At 41.2% G+C, this 22,805-nt stretch overlaps 2 protein-coding genes across 5 annotated transcripts in view; one reads left to right on the forward strand and one right to left on the reverse strand.

The window, feature by feature from the left end:
- The window catches only part of ANKMY2 (ankyrin repeat and MYND domain containing 2), a 41,298-nt gene extending 29,455 nt beyond the window's left edge, over window positions 1-11,843 (forward strand). Inside the window, exons 5-10 of the mRNA XM_069729291.1 lie at window positions 1,765-1,925; window positions 3,057-3,271; window positions 5,486-5,621; window positions 6,084-6,212; window positions 7,481-7,622; window positions 10,774-11,843. Of these exons, the coding sequence (XP_069585392.1) occupies window positions 1,765-1,925; window positions 3,057-3,271; window positions 5,486-5,621; window positions 6,084-6,212; window positions 7,481-7,622; window positions 10,774-10,958 (968 nt within the window). The 3' untranslated portion in view covers window positions 10,959-11,843. The remainder of the gene's footprint in view (window positions 1-1,764; window positions 1,926-3,056; window positions 3,272-5,485; window positions 5,622-6,083; window positions 6,213-7,480; window positions 7,623-10,773) is intronic.
- The window catches only part of LRRC72 (leucine rich repeat containing 72), a 66,532-nt gene continuing 52,283 nt past the window's right edge, over window positions 8,557-22,805 (reverse strand). Inside the window, exons 9-10 of one of the 4 annotated variants that reach the window (XM_069729301.1) lie at window positions 22,196-22,374; window positions 8,557-8,678 (exon numbers count right to left, since the gene is read on the reverse strand). In XM_069729301.1, the coding sequence (XP_069585402.1) occupies window positions 22,209-22,374 (166 nt within the window). In that variant the 3' untranslated portion in view covers window positions 8,557-8,678; window positions 22,196-22,208. Of the gene's footprint in view, window positions 8,679-14,430; window positions 15,296-22,195; window positions 22,375-22,805 lie in introns of those variants that run through there. The other 3 variants (XM_069729300.1, XM_069729302.1, XR_011313931.1) reach the window with 3 other exon arrangements.

Genomic DNA, 22,805 nt, shown 5'->3' on the forward strand with positions numbered 1-22,805 from the left:
TCTGTATACAGGGAGCTCCCCCTAGTGGTGGCTGCAGACAGGATCTTATCATGTATCTCTGTATACAGGGAGCTCCCCCTAGTGGTGGCTGCAGACAGGATCTTATCATGTATCTCTGTATGCAGGGAGCTCCCCCTAGTGGTGACTGCAGACAGGATCTTATCATGTATCTCTGTATACAGGGAGCTCCCCCTAGTGGTGACTGCAGTCAGGCTCTTATCATGTATCTCTGTATACAGGGAGCTCCCCCTAGTGGTGGCTGCAGACAGGATCTTATCATGCATCTCTGTATACAGGGAGCTCCCCCTAGTGGTGGCTGCAGACAGGATCTTCTCATGTATCTCTGTATACAGGGAGCTCCCCCTTGTGGTGGCTGCAGACAGGATCTTATCATGTATCTTTGTATACAGGGAGCTCCCCCTAGTGGTGGCTGCAGACAGGATCTTATCATGTATCTCTGTATACAGGGAGCTCCCCCTAGTGGTGACTGCAGACAGGATCTTATCATGTATCTCTGTATACAGGGAGCTCCCCCTAGTGGTGGCTGCAGACAGGATCTTATCATGTATCTCTGTATACAGGGAGCTCCCCCTAGTGGTGGCTGAAGACAGGATCTTATCATGTATCTCTGTATACAGGGAGCTCCCCCTAGTGGTGACTGCAGACAGGATCTTATCATGTATCTCTGTCTACAGGGAGCTCCCCCTAGTGGTGACTGCAGACAGGATCTTATCATGTATCTCTGTCTACAGGGAGCTCCCCCTAGTGGTGTCTGCAGACAGGATCTTATCATGTATCTCTGTCTACAGGGAGCTCCCCCTAGTGGTGTCTGCAGACAGGATCTTATCATGTATCTCTGTATACAGGGAGCTCCCCCTAGTGGTGTCTGCAGACAGGATCTTATCATGTATCTCTGTCTACAGGGAGCTCCCCCTAGTGGTGGCTGCAGACAGAATCTTATCAGGCATCTCTGTATACAGGGAGCTCCCCCTAGTGGTGGCTGCAGACAGGATCTTATCATGTATCTCTGTATACAGGGAGCTCCCCCTAGTGGTGGCTGCAGACAGAATCTTATCATGCATCTCTGTATACAGGGAGCTCCCCCTAGTGGTGGCTGCAGACAAAATCTTATCATGTATCTCTGTATACAGGGAGCTCCCCCTAGTGGTGGCTGCAGACAGGATCTTATCATGTATCTCTGTATACAGGGAGCTCCCCCTAGCGGTGACTGCAAGCAGGATCTTATCGTGTATCTGTATGTAGAAATAACTGCATTAGACAATATTTTACACATATGACTGTGTTTCTTTTATGATACAAACAATTGTGACTTTTGTTGCCTTTGTTTGTTAAAATGTATCAGTACAGGTAACCCAGACCAGTATAGAATTGCACAGACTGGATACAATTGTATCCAAATCACCACTGTGAGACATATGAGGCATTGAAATGTTTCCTGCCTCCTCCCCGATCATTGTACAGGATAATTTAGCCTGGGTTTGCTCCCCTTTATCTTATATACACTCATTCTTATTTCCTCTCCCTTCCATCTTACCTGGGGCCATAGTCCATTACCCCTATGGGTTTGGTCCCCAACCTGTGACTTTGCAGATGTTGCAGAACTACAACTCCCAGCATGCCCTGATCGTCTGTAGAGCAGTGTGTGATCTGCATATAGGATGGAATCCTTTACCCGTCGTGTCAGTATGGCCCCCAGAGCGGCCGTGACTCCCGGACTTCCCGTCTTCTCTCTGTATCTCCCAGGTCAGCACGATTGTGTCACCGTCATTAACAATTTCTTTCCACGTGAGAAGTTGGATTATTACACCAAACCGCAAGGACTGAACACGGAACCAAAGTTACCAGTGAAGCTGTCCGGACCGTTACACAAGATCATCACCACCACCAACCTCCACCCGGTGCAGGTAAAGCTGTCGCGTCTTTGTTCGGGGGACCGCCATGTGCCGATGATCAGATCTAGAGTCCACTAATGTTTCTACTTTGTATCTTTTTGCCTTTGACCTCTCTGACCCCTCTGACTGCGGTTACCTTCCACCTCTGCACTTTCTTTCCTCGCCTTCCAGTGGCCATAACTTTTTTGTACCTCTCCACCGCTCTACGACGACTTATTTGCGAGTCGAGTTGCAGTTTTGAATGACCGTAAAATATACTGAAAAATGATCAAAAAAAAATCCAAGTGCAGTGAAATGAAACACAATTCTGTCAGTGTTATTTCCACAGCATTTTGCGGTAAAAGTAACCTGGTGTCATTATTGATCAGTCCGATAACAGCAATATCAGATCTGTATATTATTATTTTTCTTTATTTCTGAAAACTTATTTTTTGAGTAGTCATTTGATTCTTGTCACATAAGCTACAAGGTTAACTTACTGAAATATCTACAGAGGCTAAACTTGGAGCCTGCAGCTGTGTTTAACAGGAGTGCCACAGGGACCGCCATGGGGGCCTTCAGCAGGCCTCGTCTGCCATGCTAGCACCCTGCATTCGCCTTCCTCCACCTGTAACCTACATGTATATCACACGTTGAAAATAAATTAAAATGCGTACATTCTCTTTCTCTGCTTACCGAGGGGGTTGGGCTCTTCCTAGTGTGATGCTGACCCAATTTTATTTTTTAATGCATGTACTTGGGGATAAAATATTTTTTGGGATTTGGGTTTAATTAAAAAAATGTTGCACTGTTTGGCTTTTACAAGCTTTGTTTCCCTGCACGTAAAACATTGATGTCTTGTGTGGTCATAAATCAGCTGGGAGGAGCTTAGAAAAAGACAGATGAAAGAGTTGCAGACAGAATGAACTCACTGCTGGTTTCTCAGATGACTCATTCTGCAGCCAGCAATAGATGATGCAACACAGAGGCTGTAGAAGCCAAATCTTTACTGAAACCCAATTGCAAAAATGATTTTTAGGCCCCAATTGACTGCATTTTACTAAAAAAAATTGTCCCCAAAAGTGGACAACCACTAGTTTAATCTTGTTAAACTAAAATTTGATATAAGTAAAAAATAAATTCTGGTACAATCTGTTCTCCCAGATAATTTTTTTGATAAAAGAGAACCCGCTGCTGTTGGATGCGGAAGCTCTGAAGAGATGCAGCGCGGTGCTGGACCTGATCTGTGAGAAGTGCATGAAGCAGCGAGACATGAACGAGGTCCTGGCCATGAAGATGCATTACATCAGCTGTATCTTCCAGAAGTGCAGCGCTCATCTGCAGGAGCAGGAGAATCAGCTGGATCCTCTCATTAAAAGGTACCATGGAATGCATAGGTCTGCAGAGGAGCTGTGTACACAAAACGGGAGATGTTTAATCAAGACAATTTGCAAACTTTCTGCCTTTGCTTTGAAGTAATAAATCGTATTCATTGTATCCTATTCTAGACCTTTTATTACATTAGATCCTATACTCCAGCCACATCCAAAGCTGCATTCACGATTTTGCTGGATTCTTGATTCCAGAGGCCGAGATGATGATGATGATTCCACCACAAAAGTGCTTAATAAAGGGTTATTCCTCAACTTCAGACATGGATATTGCCAGATTGTGCTGCCTAAAACAAGCCCTTTTTCAGTTTACTGCTTAACATTTGCAGCTGTTTTTGAGATATAAACATTTTTTCTTTTGTTTACGGTTCGTTGTCATGGAGACCGTCCACCGCTCGCTGCTGTCTAGCTTGTAAGCCTTGCCCTGGAGCTGGCTGGCATTGGGAGGTAGCCGCACACTTAGGCCATGCTGGCCGGCTTCAAAACCATCCATAGAGAAGACTGCGTATGTTGTGAGGTCTAGCAGCGGTGGTCGATCTCCGAGGCAACGAGCAGTAAACAAACAAAGTATTTATATCTCAACAGCTGGAAATTTTCATTAGTTGTAAATAGCAACATTGCTTCTATTTCCCCAATACCCATTTATGAAGCTGGGATTAACCCTTTTACATGCCACCGCCGTACATTTACTGTTGATGTGGGAGCAGACGCCATACAATGCGGGTGACGGCCGCGTTATACAGCCAGCACCCGAGAGGAGCTGCTGCCATTGGAGCTGGCTCCTACTGCAAACAGTTTAACCTCTTGTCCATCATGATAAAATGCATTCACCACCCAACTCTCCTGAAAAAAACAAACAAAAATGGAGCAAAAAGAGGTAAAAAAAGGCAAAACAAAAACCCAAAATGGGGCCAATAACAACTACAGCTTCTACAGAAAAAAAAAGCAAAACATAAAGTAATATTCTAAAGAGCCAGACTGGAACAAAAGAAAAGCAAAAACAGAATGATGGTCTCACCGTAACCAGAATGATCCTTAAGTTACCAGCTCATATTTTTAACTCCAAAATGTAAAAACAGAATTGCTGTTTTTGTTTTTTTTTTGTAACTTTTTTTTTTTCCAACTGACCGACCCGATCAGTAGTAGTATTATTAATAATATTAATATTATTATTTAGTATTTGTATTTTTTTCTTTTATATGGTATGTTTCATTCAATTTTATAAACTCATCCTGCAAAAAATAAATATATACGGCTTATATGTCCACATAGTTGTAAACATTAAGGTTCTTCAAAAGCAAAGAAGTAGAAAAACGGCAGCAAAAAAAAAAATAACACTATGTCCGAGTTTCCAGGGGGTTAAATGTTGACATAATCCAAATGTCAGTGAATTTTAAATGCAGCTCTGGGTGTGACTGGAGTCTGGTGGAGCTCTCCATAGCGCTGTTCACGTGGTGATCTGCTGGTCACCGCAGGTCTGACTGCAGCCTCTCTCTTTACTGCAGCTTCAGCTCTTCATAGAGCCTAGTATTCCTCATGGGGCATAGCAGCGGATGCTGTTATTTGTGGGCTCTTCGGGGGTGGGGCGTAGCAGCAGATGCTGTTATTTGGGGGCTCCTCGGGGTTGGGGCATAGCAGCGGATGCTGTTATTTGGGGGCTCCTCGGGGGTGGGGCATAGCAGCGGATGCTGTTATTTGTGGGCTCCTCGGGGGTGGGGCATAGCAGCGGATGCTGTTATTTGTGGGCTCCTCGGGGGTGGGGCATAGCAGCGGACGCTGTTATTTGTGGGCTCCTCGGGGGTGGGGCGTAGCAGCGGATGCTGTTATTTGTGGGCTCCTCGGGGGTGGGGCGTAGCAGCGGATGCTGTTATTTGTGGGCTCCTCGGGGGTGGGGCGTAGCAGCGGATGCTGTTATTTGTGGGCTCCTCGGGGGTGGGGCATAGCAGCGGATGCTGTTATTTGTGGGCTCCTCGGGGGTGGGGCGTAGCAGCGGATGCTGTTATTTGTGGGCTCTTCGGGGGTGGGGCGTAGCAGCAGATGCTGTTATTTGGGGGCTCCTCGGGGGTGGGGCGTAGCAGCGGATGCTGTTATTTGTGGGCTCTTCGGGGGCCGGCTTTATCACAGCGTGCACCTATTACCTGGGTATAATCACTATTTTCCATGGTTTCCCTGTTTGACGTTTCTCTCCGTGTTCTCGTTTAGCTTACTGAAGGGTCGAGAGGGTGACTGCTTTCCCGTTTTCCAAGAAAAGTTCATAAGGGAAAGTATCCGGAAATTTCCATACTGCGAGACCACACTCCTGCAGCAGCTGGTTCGAAGCATCGCTCCTGTGGAAATTGTAAGGGTATTACTGGGAGTTGGAAATATCGGACACATTGCTTTAAATAGTTCTCTTGCAGCAGCTGAAAGTGACCCTATGTGCACTTTATGGGAGCCATTTTTAATGAAACCCAATTGCAAAAAATTGTTAATTATCCAAGTACAGAATTTTTGATCTTTCAAATGACATAATAATTCCATAGTATGAAACAGACAAAGTATCTCAACTTCAATTCCCTAAACCCAAATCCAGAAAAAAAAAGTTTTTAACTCAAAATATAAGCATGGAAGTAAAAAAACAAAACAAACAAAACATCTAAATATAAATCCTTTATTTTTCCTATAAAAAATATTTTGGTTTTCTAGGTGACACAGGATATGGCCACCACGACCACTCCGAGATGGCTTATGAGCCGTTAATTTCTGTGCCGTGAATGACTTTAAGATTTTGGAGCTAATAATGTGTTTTTGGTTTCTCCAGGGATCTGACCCCACAGCGTTTTCCGTGCTGACACAAGCCATTACCGGCCAGGTGGGCTTTGTGGATGCAGAATTTTGCACTACATGTGGTGAGAAAGGCGCAGATAAACGCTGCTCGGTTTGCAAGTTGGTGAGTATTCATTTCTCTGTGGCCACATCAAGGTATTGATTTAACTTTTTCTCCTGGAGGTGCTATAGATGTTCAAGAATGTGCGTCTATCCTCAGACCTTAGTGTTTCACAATATGACGTAGCATAGATTGCGCTGATCTTTAGGCAGGGGTGGAGGTCTGCAATTTAAGGCTCCTCATGGGAGGGGTATTCATTTAAGACAGAGAATTATCAATGGGGTGGAGCTGGTGCCCATTGCAGTTCCCTAGAAGTGACAACTCCGTTGAATACAATTCTGTCTTTTGACTTTTCAGAGGTTTCCGCCCCAACTTTATAGTGTATAATACCCCTAGATGGACAAAAACCACGATGAAATGCTGCTCTGTAATAGACTCCACACCTATATTCTCACATCGTTACCTCTGCTCCCCACGACGGGATCTAAATTAGTACGTTATCCAATTGCCTCTATGGGGTAGGTTTATTAAAGCTCCAGACCCATTTAATCTTCATTAGTAAAACATGGCTACTCGCTTCCACCTGCCTAGGAATTGTATGTGGGAATTTTTTTGTGATCTCTGACTACGTGTTCAAAAAAAAAAAAAAAAAAAGCACCACACCTTTCTGCAGATCACGTCTGGTATTGCAGCTCAGTCCCATTCACTTCAGTGCAGCTCAAGGACAGTTGTCGGGGGGCTGTCTTTGCATGTAAGTGGCAGTCATGTTTTTTTAATCCTGGACAACCCCTTTTTAATACTTTTTACCCCCTTTTCACCTGACCCAAATATTTAGACGGAGGTCAGAGAAAATCCTTATACACTAAAGATAAATTCTTAAGGTGGGATTCCCATCTTGGATGGGTGCAGGATCATTTTTTGACTCCACAGTCAATTTTTTTAAGGGGATTGCAACCTCCATAAATAATTAAGCTGCTGCTTTACCAAATGTTGCTTTCCATTGAATTCTATGGGAGTCATAAAAAGAGCCGAACAAGTAGCAGAAGACTCCTCCCCGTAAGTCCCATTGACTTCAGTTATTTTCCCCATAGATGAGGGTTACATCAGCTGCCATAATTCTTTAAGATGGCACTACCCCTTTAAGACTGTACCTTCGAGGAAGCTTGCGCGTTGCTGCCATCTACCTGTCTTACAATGTAACTAATGTTACTGCAAGGTGTTCTCCCAAACTGTTGTGGAACTACAATTCCCAGCAAGTTCTAACAGAAGCATCATGGGAGTTGGGGCCACACGTCTCAGGCTTCTTACTGTCCTGTTTCCTCGTCCGTCAGGTCATCTACTGCGGCCAGAAGTGTCAGAAACTTCACTGGTTCGCCCACAAGAAAGTCTGCAACATCCTGAAGGAGAAGCGAGAGAAGCAGGAGCTGGAGGCGTCCAAAGAGAAGAAGAGGCAGGAGCGGCTGGCCGAGAGAGGTCCGTGGAGAAAGGCGATTATTAGTGATTGCTGTCAGTGAATGGAACAAACGTTTAACATCCGGAGGCTGCGAACACGTGAACTTCTCACAGCTGAGGGTTTGCTACAATTGTATCCAGCCTAGGTAATCCTTTAGAATTTTCCTGTACTGATACATTGTAACAAACCTGTCAGCACAGGAGGGAATTTCGGACTTCACACATGGTTAGCTCAAACAGGACTGTTGTAACAAACCTTCAGCTGTGAAAAGTAGAAGGTCAGGATGTGTTATCAACCTCCGGATAGAAAGAACTCATATTTCCATTCACTGACAACAAGCAGACTTTAGGAAAACGGTGAAGAAATCCACAGTATAGATATGGACATGACTTTTAAGAAAATCTGCCACTGGCCATAAATACAGATTTTTTTTTTCAGGTGTAAAAGTCGCTGTTCTCCGGTAAGGGGCGATGTTTTTCTTTTCTTTCTGCGCCTCTCCGTTCCTGAGATACGGCCGTCTCTTCCCTGTATATAAATCTAGTCTTGTTAACCAAGAGGGTGTGATCCTCAGCTTCTGTGTGGGTGTCTACATGAGGACGACGCCCCCTTGGCTGACAACAATTACATACAGGGAAGAATGAGCCATGTCTTATGAATGGAGAGGCGCAGGAAGAAAAGAAAAACATTGCCGGATTCAGGAGAAAAGCGGCATTCACAGCAGATTAAAATATTACCTATTTATGGGAAGTGACTGGTTCTATTTAATGGGGTGTATTTAAAACTTTATTAAAATCTATGGTATTATTTTGCCCTTGTGGTGGCAGCGTGAGCGGCGCTCAGCATCTCCCGTCATCACCCGGCTCTGATCCTCTTCTCTAATTTCCCGACACTGAGACGATTGTGTGATGGCGTCTTAGCGGGAGAAGTCTTTGTAGCTGCTGCTCAATAGCTGAGAATTGTCCTCCATTACCCGGAGATGCTGAGGATAATTGTCTCCAGCCTCGTACAGAACGGCGGGAATCATCGGAGTCTTACAGAAAGCTCTCATTATATTACATAGCTCTGTGCGCGAATAACTGGGAGAGAAGGGAAAAGTATAAAGAGTCACCATCTGTGCGGAATATTCATGTGATGTAGATTAATAGTATAAATAATCATGATATAATGCCGCACAATCGAGCAAAGAAATTATACCCAGGAAATAATGTACTGTCACCTCCTGCTGATTAATACTTCTATATACACTAAAAATGTATACATTTCTTCACAATATTATAATACTGTCCCTATGTACAAGAATATAACTACTATAATACTGTCCGTATATACAAGAATATAACTACTATAATACTGCCTCTATGTACAAGAATATAACTACTATAATACTGCCCCTTTGTACAGGAATATAACTACTATAATACTGCCCCTATGTACAAGAATATAACTACTATAATACTGCCCCTATGTACAAGAATATAACTACTATAATACTGTCCGTATATACAAGAATATAACTACTATAATACTGCCTCTATGTACAAGAATATAACTACTATAATACTGCCCCTATGTACAAGAATATAACTACTATAATACTGCCCCTATGTACAAGAATATAACTACTATAATACTGCCCCTATGTACAAGAATATAACTACTATAATACTGCCCCTATGTACAAGAATATAACTACTATAATACTGCCCCTATGTACAAGAATATAACTACTATAATACTGCTCCCTATGTACAAGAATATAACTACTATAATACTGCCCCTATGTACAAGAATATAACTACTATAATACTGCTCCCTATGTACAAGAATATAACTACTATAATACTGCCCCTATGTACAAGAATATAACTACTATAATACTGCCCCTATGTACAAGAATATAACTACTATAATACTGCCCCTATGTACAAGAATATAACTACTATAATACTGCCCCTATGTACAAGAATATAACTAGTATAATACAGCTCCTATGTACAAGAATATAACTAGTATAATACTGCTCCTATATACAAGAATATAACTACTATAATACTGCCCCTATGTACAAGAATATAACTACTATAATACTGTTCCCTATGTACAAGAATATAACTACTATAATACTGCTCCTATGTACAAGAATATAACTACTATAATACTGCCCCTATGTACAAGAATATAACTACTATAATACTGCTCCTATATACAAGAATATAACTACTATAATACTGCTCCTATATACAAGAATATAACTACTATAATACTGCCCCTATGTACAAGAATATAACTACTATAATACTGCTCCTATGTACAAGAATATAACTACTATAATACTGCTCCTATGTACAAGAATATAACTACTATAATACTGCCCCTATGTACAAGAATATAACTACTATAATACTGCTCCTATGTACAAGAATATAACTACTATAATACTGCTCCTATGTACAAGAATATAATTACTATAATACTGCCCCTATATACAAGAATATAACTACTATAATACTGCTCCTATGTGCAAGAATATAACTACTATAATACTGCCCCTATGTACTAGAATATAACTACTATAATACTGCTCCTATGTAGAAGAATATAACTACTATAATACTGCTCCTATGTACAAGAATATAACTACTATAATACTGCTCCCTATGTACAAGAATATAACTACTATAATACTGCTCCTATATACAAGAATATAACTACTATAATACTGCTCCTATGTACAGGAATATAACTACTATAATACTGCTCCCTATGTACAAGAATATAACTACTATAATACTGCTCCTATATACAAGAATATAACTACTATAATACTGCTCCTATGTACAGGAATATAACTACTATAATACTGCCCCCTATGACCTGGAATATAACTACTATAATACTGCTCCTATGTACAGGAATATAACTACTATAATACTGCCCCCTATGTACTAGAATATAACTACTATAATACTGCCCCTATGTACAAGAATATAACTACTATAATACCGCCCCTATGTACTAGAACTACTATCATACTGCTGCTATTCTAATTGCATCCACATGGTGGCGCACATTACTGTATGTATAGACATGTTGTGCTGTAGATTTTTACGCCTTATAATTGGAAGCAGGTACAATACAATACAATATTTTTATTATTTTTTTTCCCCCCAGAGCTGAAATCTGCTGAATCCACGGCGTCACAGGAGGAGGATAATGGTGAAAGTGAAGCCTCCACAGTAAGAGAGTCCGACTCCACTGTAGAAGAGACTGTGACTTCTGCTGCTGCTGCTGCTGATGATGATGAAACCTCGGCTGATCCGATCCAGCCGGACGCACCGGAGGGAGCAGGACAATGATCCGACCATTGCGCTCCTACAACGCTCTTCACTGTGGACATGAAAATCTACATCCTGCTGTAGAACTACAAGTCCCAGCTTGATAAGCGTTTTACAATGGAGGGAAGGACGTATAGCAGCAATTTGTAAAGTGCTGAAGTATAAGAAGCCGCGCGCTCCAGTCCCAGCACTGCTCCACATTCCACCGCCACCCTCCGCCCACATCAGGACCACATGTGACTAATAAGGGACCGTTCTCGCCACTGACGGTGACATCTGCTCCTGGGAAAGCTGGGTGATGACTAATATGGTGTCATGTCGGCTCCCAGATTAGTTATCACTCAGATTCCCTAGACTCGCACGTGGCCACTCCATGTAATTATACTGCGATATGGTTACTAGAGGTGCCATTAATGGCCGGTTCCTGGAACTTTAACGTTGATCACCTGTTAAAAGGAAGGGTGATTTAATAGCCTGGTGGGGTCAGACACCCCACTGATCGTCTGATCGATGGGGTCGAAGTGCATCGAATCTGACAGCGCCATATTGTGTAGTGGCCGGGAGCGGTACTGCAGCCTTTCATGGCACAATGTCAGTCGCATGTTTAGGGCCGGTGTGCCACGGCTCATTGAATAAGGGGTTACACCTGTTCCAATCATCCCATGTTAAGGTCAATATTGAAGTCCTGGAAACCGCCGTTAAAGGGATATTCAAAGCTAAATCCATTTTCTACTGGATTGGTAAAAATTGCGAGTTTGCTGTGAATCCCCCCAATCACTAAGGGGGGCGCTGAGCAGAGTGCACGGCCGTGTGCCGCGCTCCTGAGTAATCGGTGATGGGTGGTGATTATGGGGTGTTGGATGGTGATTATGGGGACATCCCTTTAATAAATCTGACTTTTCTCTATCGTTGATTAGCAGGACGCTGATTTCACAACCTCACCCAGCTTTCCCAGCTTCCTCAATGACAAATACCATTTGGCGGTTTTCCATTCTGACAACCATTGTGGGAGCAGTAATGGCGGCCACACTGGTTGTCGGCCTTGGCCGGTACCTTTCTATGTCCTCGTGGATGAGGCTTTCATGGTTTCGCTAGGATGGCGGCAGTGAAGAGTTTCCAGCTTGACCAATGAACGACACTCACTGCCATTAATCATGGGGGTCTGCTCCCGCCGCTATAGAAGCGTCCAAGTGAAGACCACCATATCCACATAGTATGCAGGGAACCATCTCTTCTGTACACCGCCCTGTGACCCCGAATCTAATGCCCATCCAGGACCCGGCATTTCCTGCTGTTTTTTCAGGATTTTTCCCTTTACCCAATATTTCATTCCTGTGCTGATGAAGTTGAGCTAGTTTCTATACCCAATCCACTCCTTCAGAGCTGAAATCCGCTAGAAATACTTTATCCTCATTGCGCTCCTGGAAAGAGCATTCTAGGAAAGTAATAAAATTCACTTCCTTGATGTCAGGGAATGGAAACATTCTACTTTACATCCAGGGACCTATTACTTCTCACAGCTGATGGTTTGTTACAGTTGTATCCAGTATAGACAATGGTCTGAGACTATAGACTGATACATTGTAACTGAGGACAGATGAGACCTTTGTTCCACTGATGTGTTTAGTTCACAGAGGTTTGTAACAAAAACTCAGCTGCGAGAAGTATTGTGGCTGTCCAGGTGCTTAACCTCTGCCTGTCAACAATGTTTTCATTCATTGACTGCAAGCAGATATTTTAAAAGTGGTGATAAATTGAAATTGAATGTGACTTTTTGTCCCTTGTTACACTAATTTCGCGCTTGTTGATACCATCGTTTCCATATCTGTGACTACAATATATGATGGCTGTGTAGGGAATATCCCTTTAAGGGGGGGTATTCTATATGGACAAACTACTTACAGAGTGCCGTACTGATGGGACGTCTGGTGATCAGCTGAAACTTCACCTTTTTCCTGCAGCACCTCCACAGGAGAAAGCAAGAATTACACATTTTGCATTGAAACCAATGGGAAGAGCGGGGGTCCTCCACAGAGATAATGATCGTAGCTTGTCCCCGTGTTGCCCACCCACAAAAAGTCTAACATAAAACCCATACACCTCTGGTACCTGTCAGCTGAACAAGTGCGTGACTGACAACTGTTCCTAATGGCCCTTCATATACAAATATGTTAATGACTTAAACCGACCACCGCTGCTCAGGTCCCTGCCATTACCAAAAATAAGAACCCAATTTGTCTGTCACCTTACACATACTTCAGCCATGATTTAATATGTGATGATTGAGGTTGGTGATTGGCTGCAGTGGTAAGGTCACTGATGGATGGGACTGGTGTTAAAGCATTGGGGAACTTAAGGGTATATACTTCTCTCTTTTTTACATCCCCTACCTTGGTCATTTTTTTTTTAAATTCGAACACAACCTCCTTTAAAAGGGTTTTATTCTGTCATCTGGAGCGTGCTGCTCCCCTGACTCCTGCTTGCTGAGGGCTGCTCCCCTGACTCCTGCTTGCTGAGGGCTGCTTCCCTGACTCTTGCTTGCTGGGGACGATGTGCTCCTGATTGACAGTTCAGACCAGAGACATGATTGGGCTGACAGCCCGGACTACGCTCTGCCATGTTTTGGCACTGAAGCAATCACTATAGCAAAGAGCTTCTAACTGTGCTCCAAGGCTACCAGCCACCTTTGACAGGCTGCAGAGGTGGCCGGTAACTTGGCAACGATCCATAGACTATAAACTTAAAAATATCTCCATTCTTGAGAAAAGAGAATATTTTCACTGGGAAGTAAATTGCAAAGTTATTTGTATAAATATCTTTACAATTTTATAACCTTTTAAGAGGATGAAAAACAAATCCAAGGTCTCTTGATATTGGGCAGATAACAAGTGTTAGGCTACTTTCACACTAGCGTCGGAATCTCCCCGTCGCAGTGCGTCGGGGAGAGATTCCGACGCTAGCGTTTAACGCACTGCACAACGGAGGCAGCGGATGCATTTCTCTGGCGCATCCGCTGCCCCATTGTGAGGTGCGGGGAGGTGGGGGCGGAGTTCCAGCCGCGCATGCGCGGTCGGAAAAAGCGGTCCGTCAGGAGCAAAAAACGTTACATGTAGCGTTTTTTGCTCCCGACGGTCCGCCAAAGCACGACGCATCCGTCGCACGATGAATGCGACGTGTGGCAATCCGTCGCAATGCGTCGTCAATACAAGTCTATGGGGAAAAAATGCATCCTGCAAGCACTTTTGCAGGATGCGTTTTTTCTGCAAAACGACGCATTGTGACGGATTGCAGTTAACGCTAGTGTGAAAGTAGCCTTAACCGTGGGGAGTCCAAGCGCTAATGGTCCCTTTCATCCTCTTAAGTCACTTTTCTTTATTATCTTGCAGTTTCCGTTTCTGATGTTTGCGCTAAAGTGTTAAAATTATTTTTTGCATAATTTACAAACCTGCCTGTAATATTTTCATTTTATTTATTTTTTTTTAACTTTTTTTTTCTCCTTCTTGAGTCAAAAAGTCTCGAGATCCGTTCACTTTTTGAGTGCAGCTCTAACATTTGTGCAAAAAATTTCTGATTAATTATTTTGGTGTAAAAAGTTGTGCTATTTTTTAAAGCGTCACAAATAAGGAGTTCGTTGAGGAAATCTGGATTACAAAAAGAGAAGAATGAGTAGAAATACCATCAAAATAGAACTTGGAGCACAACTAAAGAAAAAAAAAAAACAGCCCAAAACCAGGAAAAACTAGTAAAAAAAAAAGTCATAAATCGTGTCCTAAGTGGTTAGAGTCCCTACAGCGCCACCACTGGAGAAAGGAAGCATTACACTGGAACAAGTGTTATTGATGGACTCTTCATCAGGGTCTCTAGAGAGAGAGAAAATCTTTGACTTTTGACCATTCTGGTGAAGGGGAGATGGTCTTGTAGAGAGGAAGCCCGTAAGACAGAATTTTACAGAAAAGGAATAAGAAAATTTCACAAATCTGAACATCCCCTTTAAGACAAGATCTTCACAGATGCCATTGAACTCTAATGTGAAGGTTTTTTTTTACTAGATCATTGGTAGCGAGGAAGAACAGTGAGTGACTTCTTGATGTCAATGAAGTTCCAGGAGAAGACCCAGCTCATCGGGGAGGACCATGGCTGGTAAACCTATGGCACTCACAAGTTATGAAGAACCCAGGAATCCCGCCATATGGTCCCGAGGAGGCGCAACCATCCCAACCTCTCATCATAACATTCTGCACAGTTTCCAACTTGTCTCTCGCTGACGATATTTTCGGGATCGTCCACAACAGATGTTCCGTGCGGGTTACGTAAATGTTTTTGTCCGTTAAGATCAGGTAGACATGTGGCCGCTCTTCCTGGAAGGTTAGAGGAAAAAAAGCCGAAACTAAAGCAATGTCAAAATGTTCAACTGGTAAAGTCTGATTTGTTGATAGAAGGTAGAACCTGTTTATCATCTCTACAAACCAATGTGTGTGAGCCTGTCGTGTATGGCGGTATAATCCAGAGAGCATGGAGGCAAAGCAGAGCACTGCTACATCCCACACCGACTCCCCTCATACTGAGCAAATATTCAAAGAAACAGTCCTGCATTTACAACTCCTTATTCATAGGGGCAGTATTATAGTAGTTATATTCTTGTACATAGGGGCAGTATTATAGTAGTTATATTCTTGTACATAGGAGCAGTATTATAGTAGTTATATTCTTGTACATAGGGGGCAGCATTATAGTAGTTATATTCTTGTACATAGAGGCAGTATTATAGTAGTTATATTCTTGTACATAGGGGCAGTATTATAGTAGTTATATTCTTGTACATAGGAGCAGTATTATAGCACTTATATTCTTGTACATAGGAGCAGTATTATAGTAGTTATATTCTTGTACATAGGAGCAGTATTATAGTAGTTATATTCTTGTACATAGGAGCAGTATTATAGCACTTATATTCTTGTACATAGGAGCAGTATTATAGTAGTTATATTCTTGTACATAAGAGCAGTATTATAGTAGTTATATTCTTGTACATAGGGGCAGTATTATAGTAGTTATATTCTTGTACATAGGGGGCAGTATTATAGTAGTTATATTCTTGTACATAGGAGCAGTATTATAGTAGTTATATTCTTGTACATAGGAGCAGTATTATAGTAGTTATATCCTTGTACATAGGGGGCAGCATTATAGTAGTTATATTCTTGTACATAGAGGCAGTATTATAGTAGTTATATTCTTGTACAGAGGAGCAGTATTATAGTAGTTATATTCTTGTACATAGGGGGCAGTATTATAGTAGTTATATTCTTGTACATAGGGGCAGTATTATAGTAGTTATATTCTTGTACATAGGAGCTGTATTATAGTAGTTATATTCTTGTACATAGGGGGCAGCATTATAGTAGTTATATTCTTGTACATAGGAGCAGTATTATAGTAGTTATATTCTTGTACATAGGGGCAGTATTATAGTAGTTATATTCTTGTACATAGGAGCAGTATTATAGCACTTATATTCTTGTACATAGGGGCAGTATTATAGTAGTTATATTCTTGTACATAGGGGGCAGTATTATAGTAGTTATATTCTTGTACATAGGGGCAGTATTATAGTAGTTATATTCTTGTACATAGGGGCAGTATTATACTAGTTATATTCTTGTACATAGGAGCTGTATTATAGTAGTTATATTCTTGTACATAGGGGGCAGCATTATAGTAGTTATATTCTTGTACATAGGAGCAGTATTATAGTAGTAATATTCTTGTACATAGGGGCAGTATTATAGCAGTTATATTCTTGTACATAGGAGCAGTATTATAGCACTTATATTCTTGTACATAGGGGCAGTATTATAGTAGTTATATTCTTGTACATAGGGGGCAGTATTATAGTAGTTATATTCTTGTACATAGGGGCAGTATTATAGTAGTTATATTCTTGTACATAGGAGCAGTATTATAGTAGTTATATTCTTGTACATAGGGGCAGTATTATAGTAGTTATATTCTTGTACATAGGGGCAGTATTATAGTAGTTATATTCTTGTACATAGGGGCAGTATTATAGTAGTTATATTCTTGTACATAGGGGCAGTATTATAGTAGTTATATTCCTGTACATAGGGGCAGTATTATAGTAGTTATATTCTTGTACATAGGAGCAGTATTATAGTAGTTATATTCTTGTACATAGGGGCAGTATTATAGTAGTTATATTCTTGTACATAGGGGCAGTATTATAGTAATTATATTCTTGTACATAGGGGCAGTATTATAGTAGTTATATTCTTGTACATGGGGCAGTATTATAGTAGTTATATTCTTGTACATAGGGGCAGTATTATAGTAGTTATATTCTTGTACATAGGGGCAGTATTATAGTAGTTATATTCTTGTACATGGGGCAGTATTATAGTAGTTATATTCTTGTACATGGGAGCAGTATTATAGTAGTTATATTCTTGTACATAGGGGCAGTATTATAGTAGTTATATTCTTGTACATAGGGGCAGTATTATAGTAGTTATATTCTTGTACATAGGGGCAGTATTATAGTAGTTATATTCTTGTACATGGGGCAGTATTATAGTAGTTATATTCTTGTACATGGGAGCAGTATTATAGTAGTTATATTCTTGTACATGGGAGCAGTATTATAGTAATTATATTCTTGTACATAGGGGCAGTATTATAGTAGTTATATTCTTGTACATAGGAGCAGTATTATAGTAGTTACAGTGGGGCAAAAAAGTATTTAGTCAGTCAGCAATAGTGCAAGTTCCACCACTTAAAAAGATGAGAGGCGTCTGTAATTTACATCATAGGTAGACCTCAACTATGGGAGACAAACTGAGAAAAAAAAAATCCAGAAAATCACATTGTCTGTTTATTTAACATTTTATTTGCATATTATGGTGGAAAATAAGTATTTGGTCAGAAACAAAATTTCATCTCAATACTTTGTAATATATCCTTTGTTGGCAATGACAGAGGTCAAACGTTTTCTGTAAGTCTTCACAAGGTTGCCACACACTGTTGTTGGTATGTTGGCCCATTCCTCCATGCAGATCTCCTCTAGAGCAGTGATGTTTTTGGCTTTTCGCTTGGCAACACAGACTTTCGACTCCCTCCAAAGGTTTTCTATAGGGTTCAGATCTGGAGACTGGCTAGGCCACTCCAGGACCTTGAAATGCTTCTCACGAAGCCACTCCTTCGTTGCCCTGGCGGTGTGCTTTGGATCATTGTCATGTTGAAAGACCCAGCCACGTTTCATCTTCGATGCCCTTGCTGATGGAAGGAGGTTTGCACTCAAAATCTCACGATACATGGCCCCATTCATTCTTTCATGTACCCGGATCAGTCGTCCTGGCCCCTTTGCAGAGAAACAGCCCCAAAGCATGATGTTTCCACCACCATGCTTTACAGTAGGTATGGTGTTTGATGGATGCAACTCAGTATTCTTTTTCCTCCAAACACGACAAGTTGTGTTTCTACCAAACAGTTCCAGTTTGGTTTCATCAGACCATAGGACATTCTCCCAAAACTCCTCTGCATCATCCAAATGCTCTCTAGCAAACTTCAGACGGGCCCGGACATGTACTGGCTTAAGCAGTGGGACATGTCTGGCACTGCAGGATCTGAGTCCATGGTGGCGTAGTGTGTTACTTATGGTAGGCCTTGTTACATTGGTCCCAGCTCTCTGCAGTTCATTCACTAGGTCCCCCCGCGTGGTTCTGGGATTTTTGCTCACCGTTCTTGTGATCATTCTGACCCCACGGGGTGGGATTTTGCGTGGAGCCCCAGATCGAGGGAGATTATCAGTGGTCTTGTATGTCTTCCATTTTCTAATTATTGCTCCCACTGTTGATTTCTTCACTCCAAGCTGGTTGGCTATTGCAGATTCAGTCTTCCCAGCCTGGTGCAGGGCTACAATTTTGTTTCTGGTGTCCTTTGACAGCTCTTTGGTCTTCACCATAGTGGAGTTTGGAGTCAGACTGTTTGAGGGTGTGCACAGGTGTCTTTTTATACTGATAACAAGTTTAAACAGGTGCCATTACTACAGGTAATGAGTGGAGGAAAGAGGAGACTCTTAAAGAAGAAGTTACAGGTCTGTGAGAGCCAGAAATCTTGATTCTTTGTTTCTGACCAAATACTTATTTTCCACCATAATATGCAAATAAAATGTTAAAAAAACAGACAATGTGATTTTCTGGATTTTTTTTTCTCAGTTTGTCTCCCATAGTTGAGGTCTACCTATGATGTAAATTACAGACGCCTCTCATCTTTTTAAGTGGTGGAACTTGCACTATTGCTGACTGACTAAATACTTTTTTGCCCCACTGTATATTCCTGTACATAGGAGCAGTATTATAGTAGTTATAATCTTGTACATAGGAGCAGTATTATAGTAGTTATATTCTTGTACATAGGGGCAGTATTATAGTAGTTATATTCTTGTACATAGGGGCAGTATTATAGTAGTTATATTCTTGTACATAGGAGCAGTATTATAGTAGTTATATTCCTGTACATAGGAGCAGTATTATAGTAGTTATATTCTTGTACATAGGGGCAGTATTATAGTAGTTATATTCTTGTACATAGGAGCAGTATTATAGTAGTTATATTCCTGTACATAGGAGCAGTATTATAGTAGTTATAATCTTGTACATAGGAGCAGTATTATAGTAGTTATATTCTTGTACATAGGGGGCAGTATTATAGTAGTTATATTCTTGTACATAGGAGCAGTATTATAGTAGTTATATTCTTGTACATAGGGGCAGTATTATAGTAGTTATATTCTTGTACATAGGGGCAGTATTATAGTAGTTCTATTCTTGTACATAGGGGCAGTATTATAGTAGTTATATTCTTGTACATGAGAGCAGTATTATAGTAGTTATATTCTTGTACATAGGGGCAGTATTATAGTAGTTATATTCTTGTACATAGGGGCAGTATTATAGTAGTTATATTCTTGTACATAGGGGCAGTATTATAGTAGTTATATTCTTGTACATAGGGGCAGTATTATAGTAGTTATATTCTTGTACATGGGAGCAGTATTATAGTAGTTATATTCTTATACATGGGAGCAGTATTATAGTAGTTATATTCTTGTACATAGGGGCAGTATTATAGTAGTTATATTCTTGTACACGAGAGCAGTATTATAGTAGTTATATTCTTGTACATAGGAGCAGTGTTATAGTAGTTATATTAGTGTACATAGGGGCAGTATTATAGTAGTTATATTCTTGTATGCAGGTTGCAGTATTAGTTACTTGTTAATCTGTAGCGGGCAGTGCTTAGGTAATATACATATATATACAGTGGGGCAAAAAAGTATTTAGTCAGTCAGCAATAGTGCAAGTTCCACCACTTAAAAAGATGAGAGGCGTCTGTAATTTACATCATAGGTAGACCTCAACTATGGGAGACAAACTGAGAAAAAAAAATCCAGAAAATCACATTGTCTGTTTTTTTATCATTTTTTTTGCATATTATGGTGGAAAATAAGTATTTGGTCAGAAACAAACCTTCAAGATTTCTGGCTCTCACAGACCTGTAACTTCTTCTTTAAGAGTCTCCTCTTTCCTCCACTCATTACCTGTAGTAATGGCACCTGTTTAAACTTGTTATCAGTATAAAAAGACACCTGTGCACACCCTCAAACAGTCTGACTCCAAACTCCACTATGGTGAAGACCAAAGAGCTGTCAAAGGACACCAGAAACAAAATTGTAGCCCTGCACCAGGCTGGGAAGACTGAATCTGCAATAGCCAACCAGCTTGGAGTGAAGAAATCAACAGTGGGAGCAATAATTAGAAAATGGAAGACATACAAGACCACTGATAATCTCCCGCGATCTGGGGCTCCACGCAAAATCCCACCCCGTGGGGTCAGAATGATCACAAGAACGGTGAGCAAAAATCCCAGAACCACGCGGGGGGACATAGTGAATGAACTGCAGAGAGCTGGGACCAATGTACCAAGGCCTACCATAAGTAACACACTACGCCACCATGGACTCAGATCCTGCAGTGCCAGACGTGTCCCACTGCTTAAGCCAGTACATGTCCGGGCCCGTCTGAAGTTTGCTAGAGAGCATTTGGATGATCCAGAGGAGTTTTGGGAGAATGTCCTATGGTCTGATGAAACCAAACTGGAACTGTTTGGTAGAAACACAACTTGTCGTGTTTGGAGGAAAAAGAATACTGAGTTGCATCCATCAAACACCATACCTACTGTAAAGCATGGTGGTGGAAACATCATGCTTTGGGGCTGTTTCTCTGCAAAGGGGCCAGGACGACTGATCCGGGTACATGAAAGAATGAATGGGGCCATGTATCGTGAGATTTTGAGTGCAAACCTCCTTCCATCAGCAAGGGCATTGAAGATGAAATGTGGCTGGGTCTTTCAATATGACAATGATCCAAAGCACACCGCCAAGGCAACGAAGGAGTGGCTTCGTAAGAAGCATTTCAAGGTTCTGGAGTGGCCTAGCCAGTCTCCAGATCTCAACCCTATAGAAAACCTTTGGAGGGAGTTGAAAGTCCGTGTTGCCAAGCGAAAAGCCAAAAACATCACTGCTCTAGAGGAGATCTGCATGGAGGAATGGGCCAACATACCAACAACAGTGTGTGGCAACCTTGTGAAGACTTACAGAAAACGTTTGACCTCTGTCATTGCCAACAAAGGATATATTACAAAGTATTGAGATGAAATTTTGTTTCTGACCAAATACTTATTTTCCACCATAATATGCAAATAAAATGTTAAAAAAACAGACAATGTGATTTTCTGGATTTGTTTTTCTCAGTTTGTCTCCCATAGTTGAGGTCTACCTATGATGTAAATTACAGACGCCTCTCATCTTTTTAAGTGGTGGATCTTGCACTATTGCTGACTAACTAAATACTTTTTTGCCCCACTGTAGATTCTTGTGTTCTGTTATGTGAGGTACAAAGATGTCCAGTGTGAGGTTTGATACGGACTTATACACATCAAAAGCAACAGATTTTTTTTCCTTTATTATCCGTCACATGTAGTCCAGAGACTATTTCTCCACAGTAGATGATGGTATTGACAGCTAGTGTTGCCCTTTAATTCATATATCTGTCCTATTCATAGTGTCATACTGACTGTACATATTACTGAAGGTAAGGGCAATATTGGGTAATATTTACAGGCAGATATGAAGCCTCAGCAGCCAGGAAGGTGACTTATCATCTTTCACCATTTTTGTTCACCTTATTAATCTTATTATCGAAATGTGACAGTGATCAACTGAGGCGCGTCCTTGGGATTCTCCTCCGAGCGTAGAAGTTTGGATACAGGGATCTTATTCCAATCGAAGAGCGTAAACTGCATAATGGATCTGTGATATCCTCTCAGTAGAACTTTATCATCCAGGGTAAAACCATCATTACTAAGAAGAAAGATTGTATAATCACCTTAAAAATAAAGAATAAAGTAAAATATACAATCTGAGACCCTGAAATTACAACACCAGGAAGGAATCAGAACTTTTTCCACCTTAAATTTCTGCATAATCTGTACAAATCAATTGAGAAACAAACTTAAATCTTTTCGGCTGAAATAAGAAAAGTAAAACACTAACATAATGTGGTTGCAAAAATATTCACACCCTTACATACGGTATTTCCCTCCACTTTCAATAAAGCCACACTAAAAGCTCTCAAAAAACAGCCCCAAAGCAAAATGCAGTCTCCACCATGACTTACTGTGGGGATGGTGATCTTTTAGTGACATGGTATGTTTGTAACAAACATATGTTTTGGAATTATGGCCGAAAAGTATATCCTTTGTCTGATCAAACATAACACGTTTCCCACATGC

Source organism: Ranitomeya imitator, chromosome 6 (genome assembly GCF_032444005.1).
Source record: "Ranitomeya imitator isolate aRanImi1 chromosome 6, aRanImi1.pri, whole genome shotgun sequence".
In the NCBI taxonomy this organism is placed as follows: Eukaryota; Metazoa; Chordata; class Amphibia; order Anura; family Dendrobatidae; genus Ranitomeya; species Ranitomeya imitator.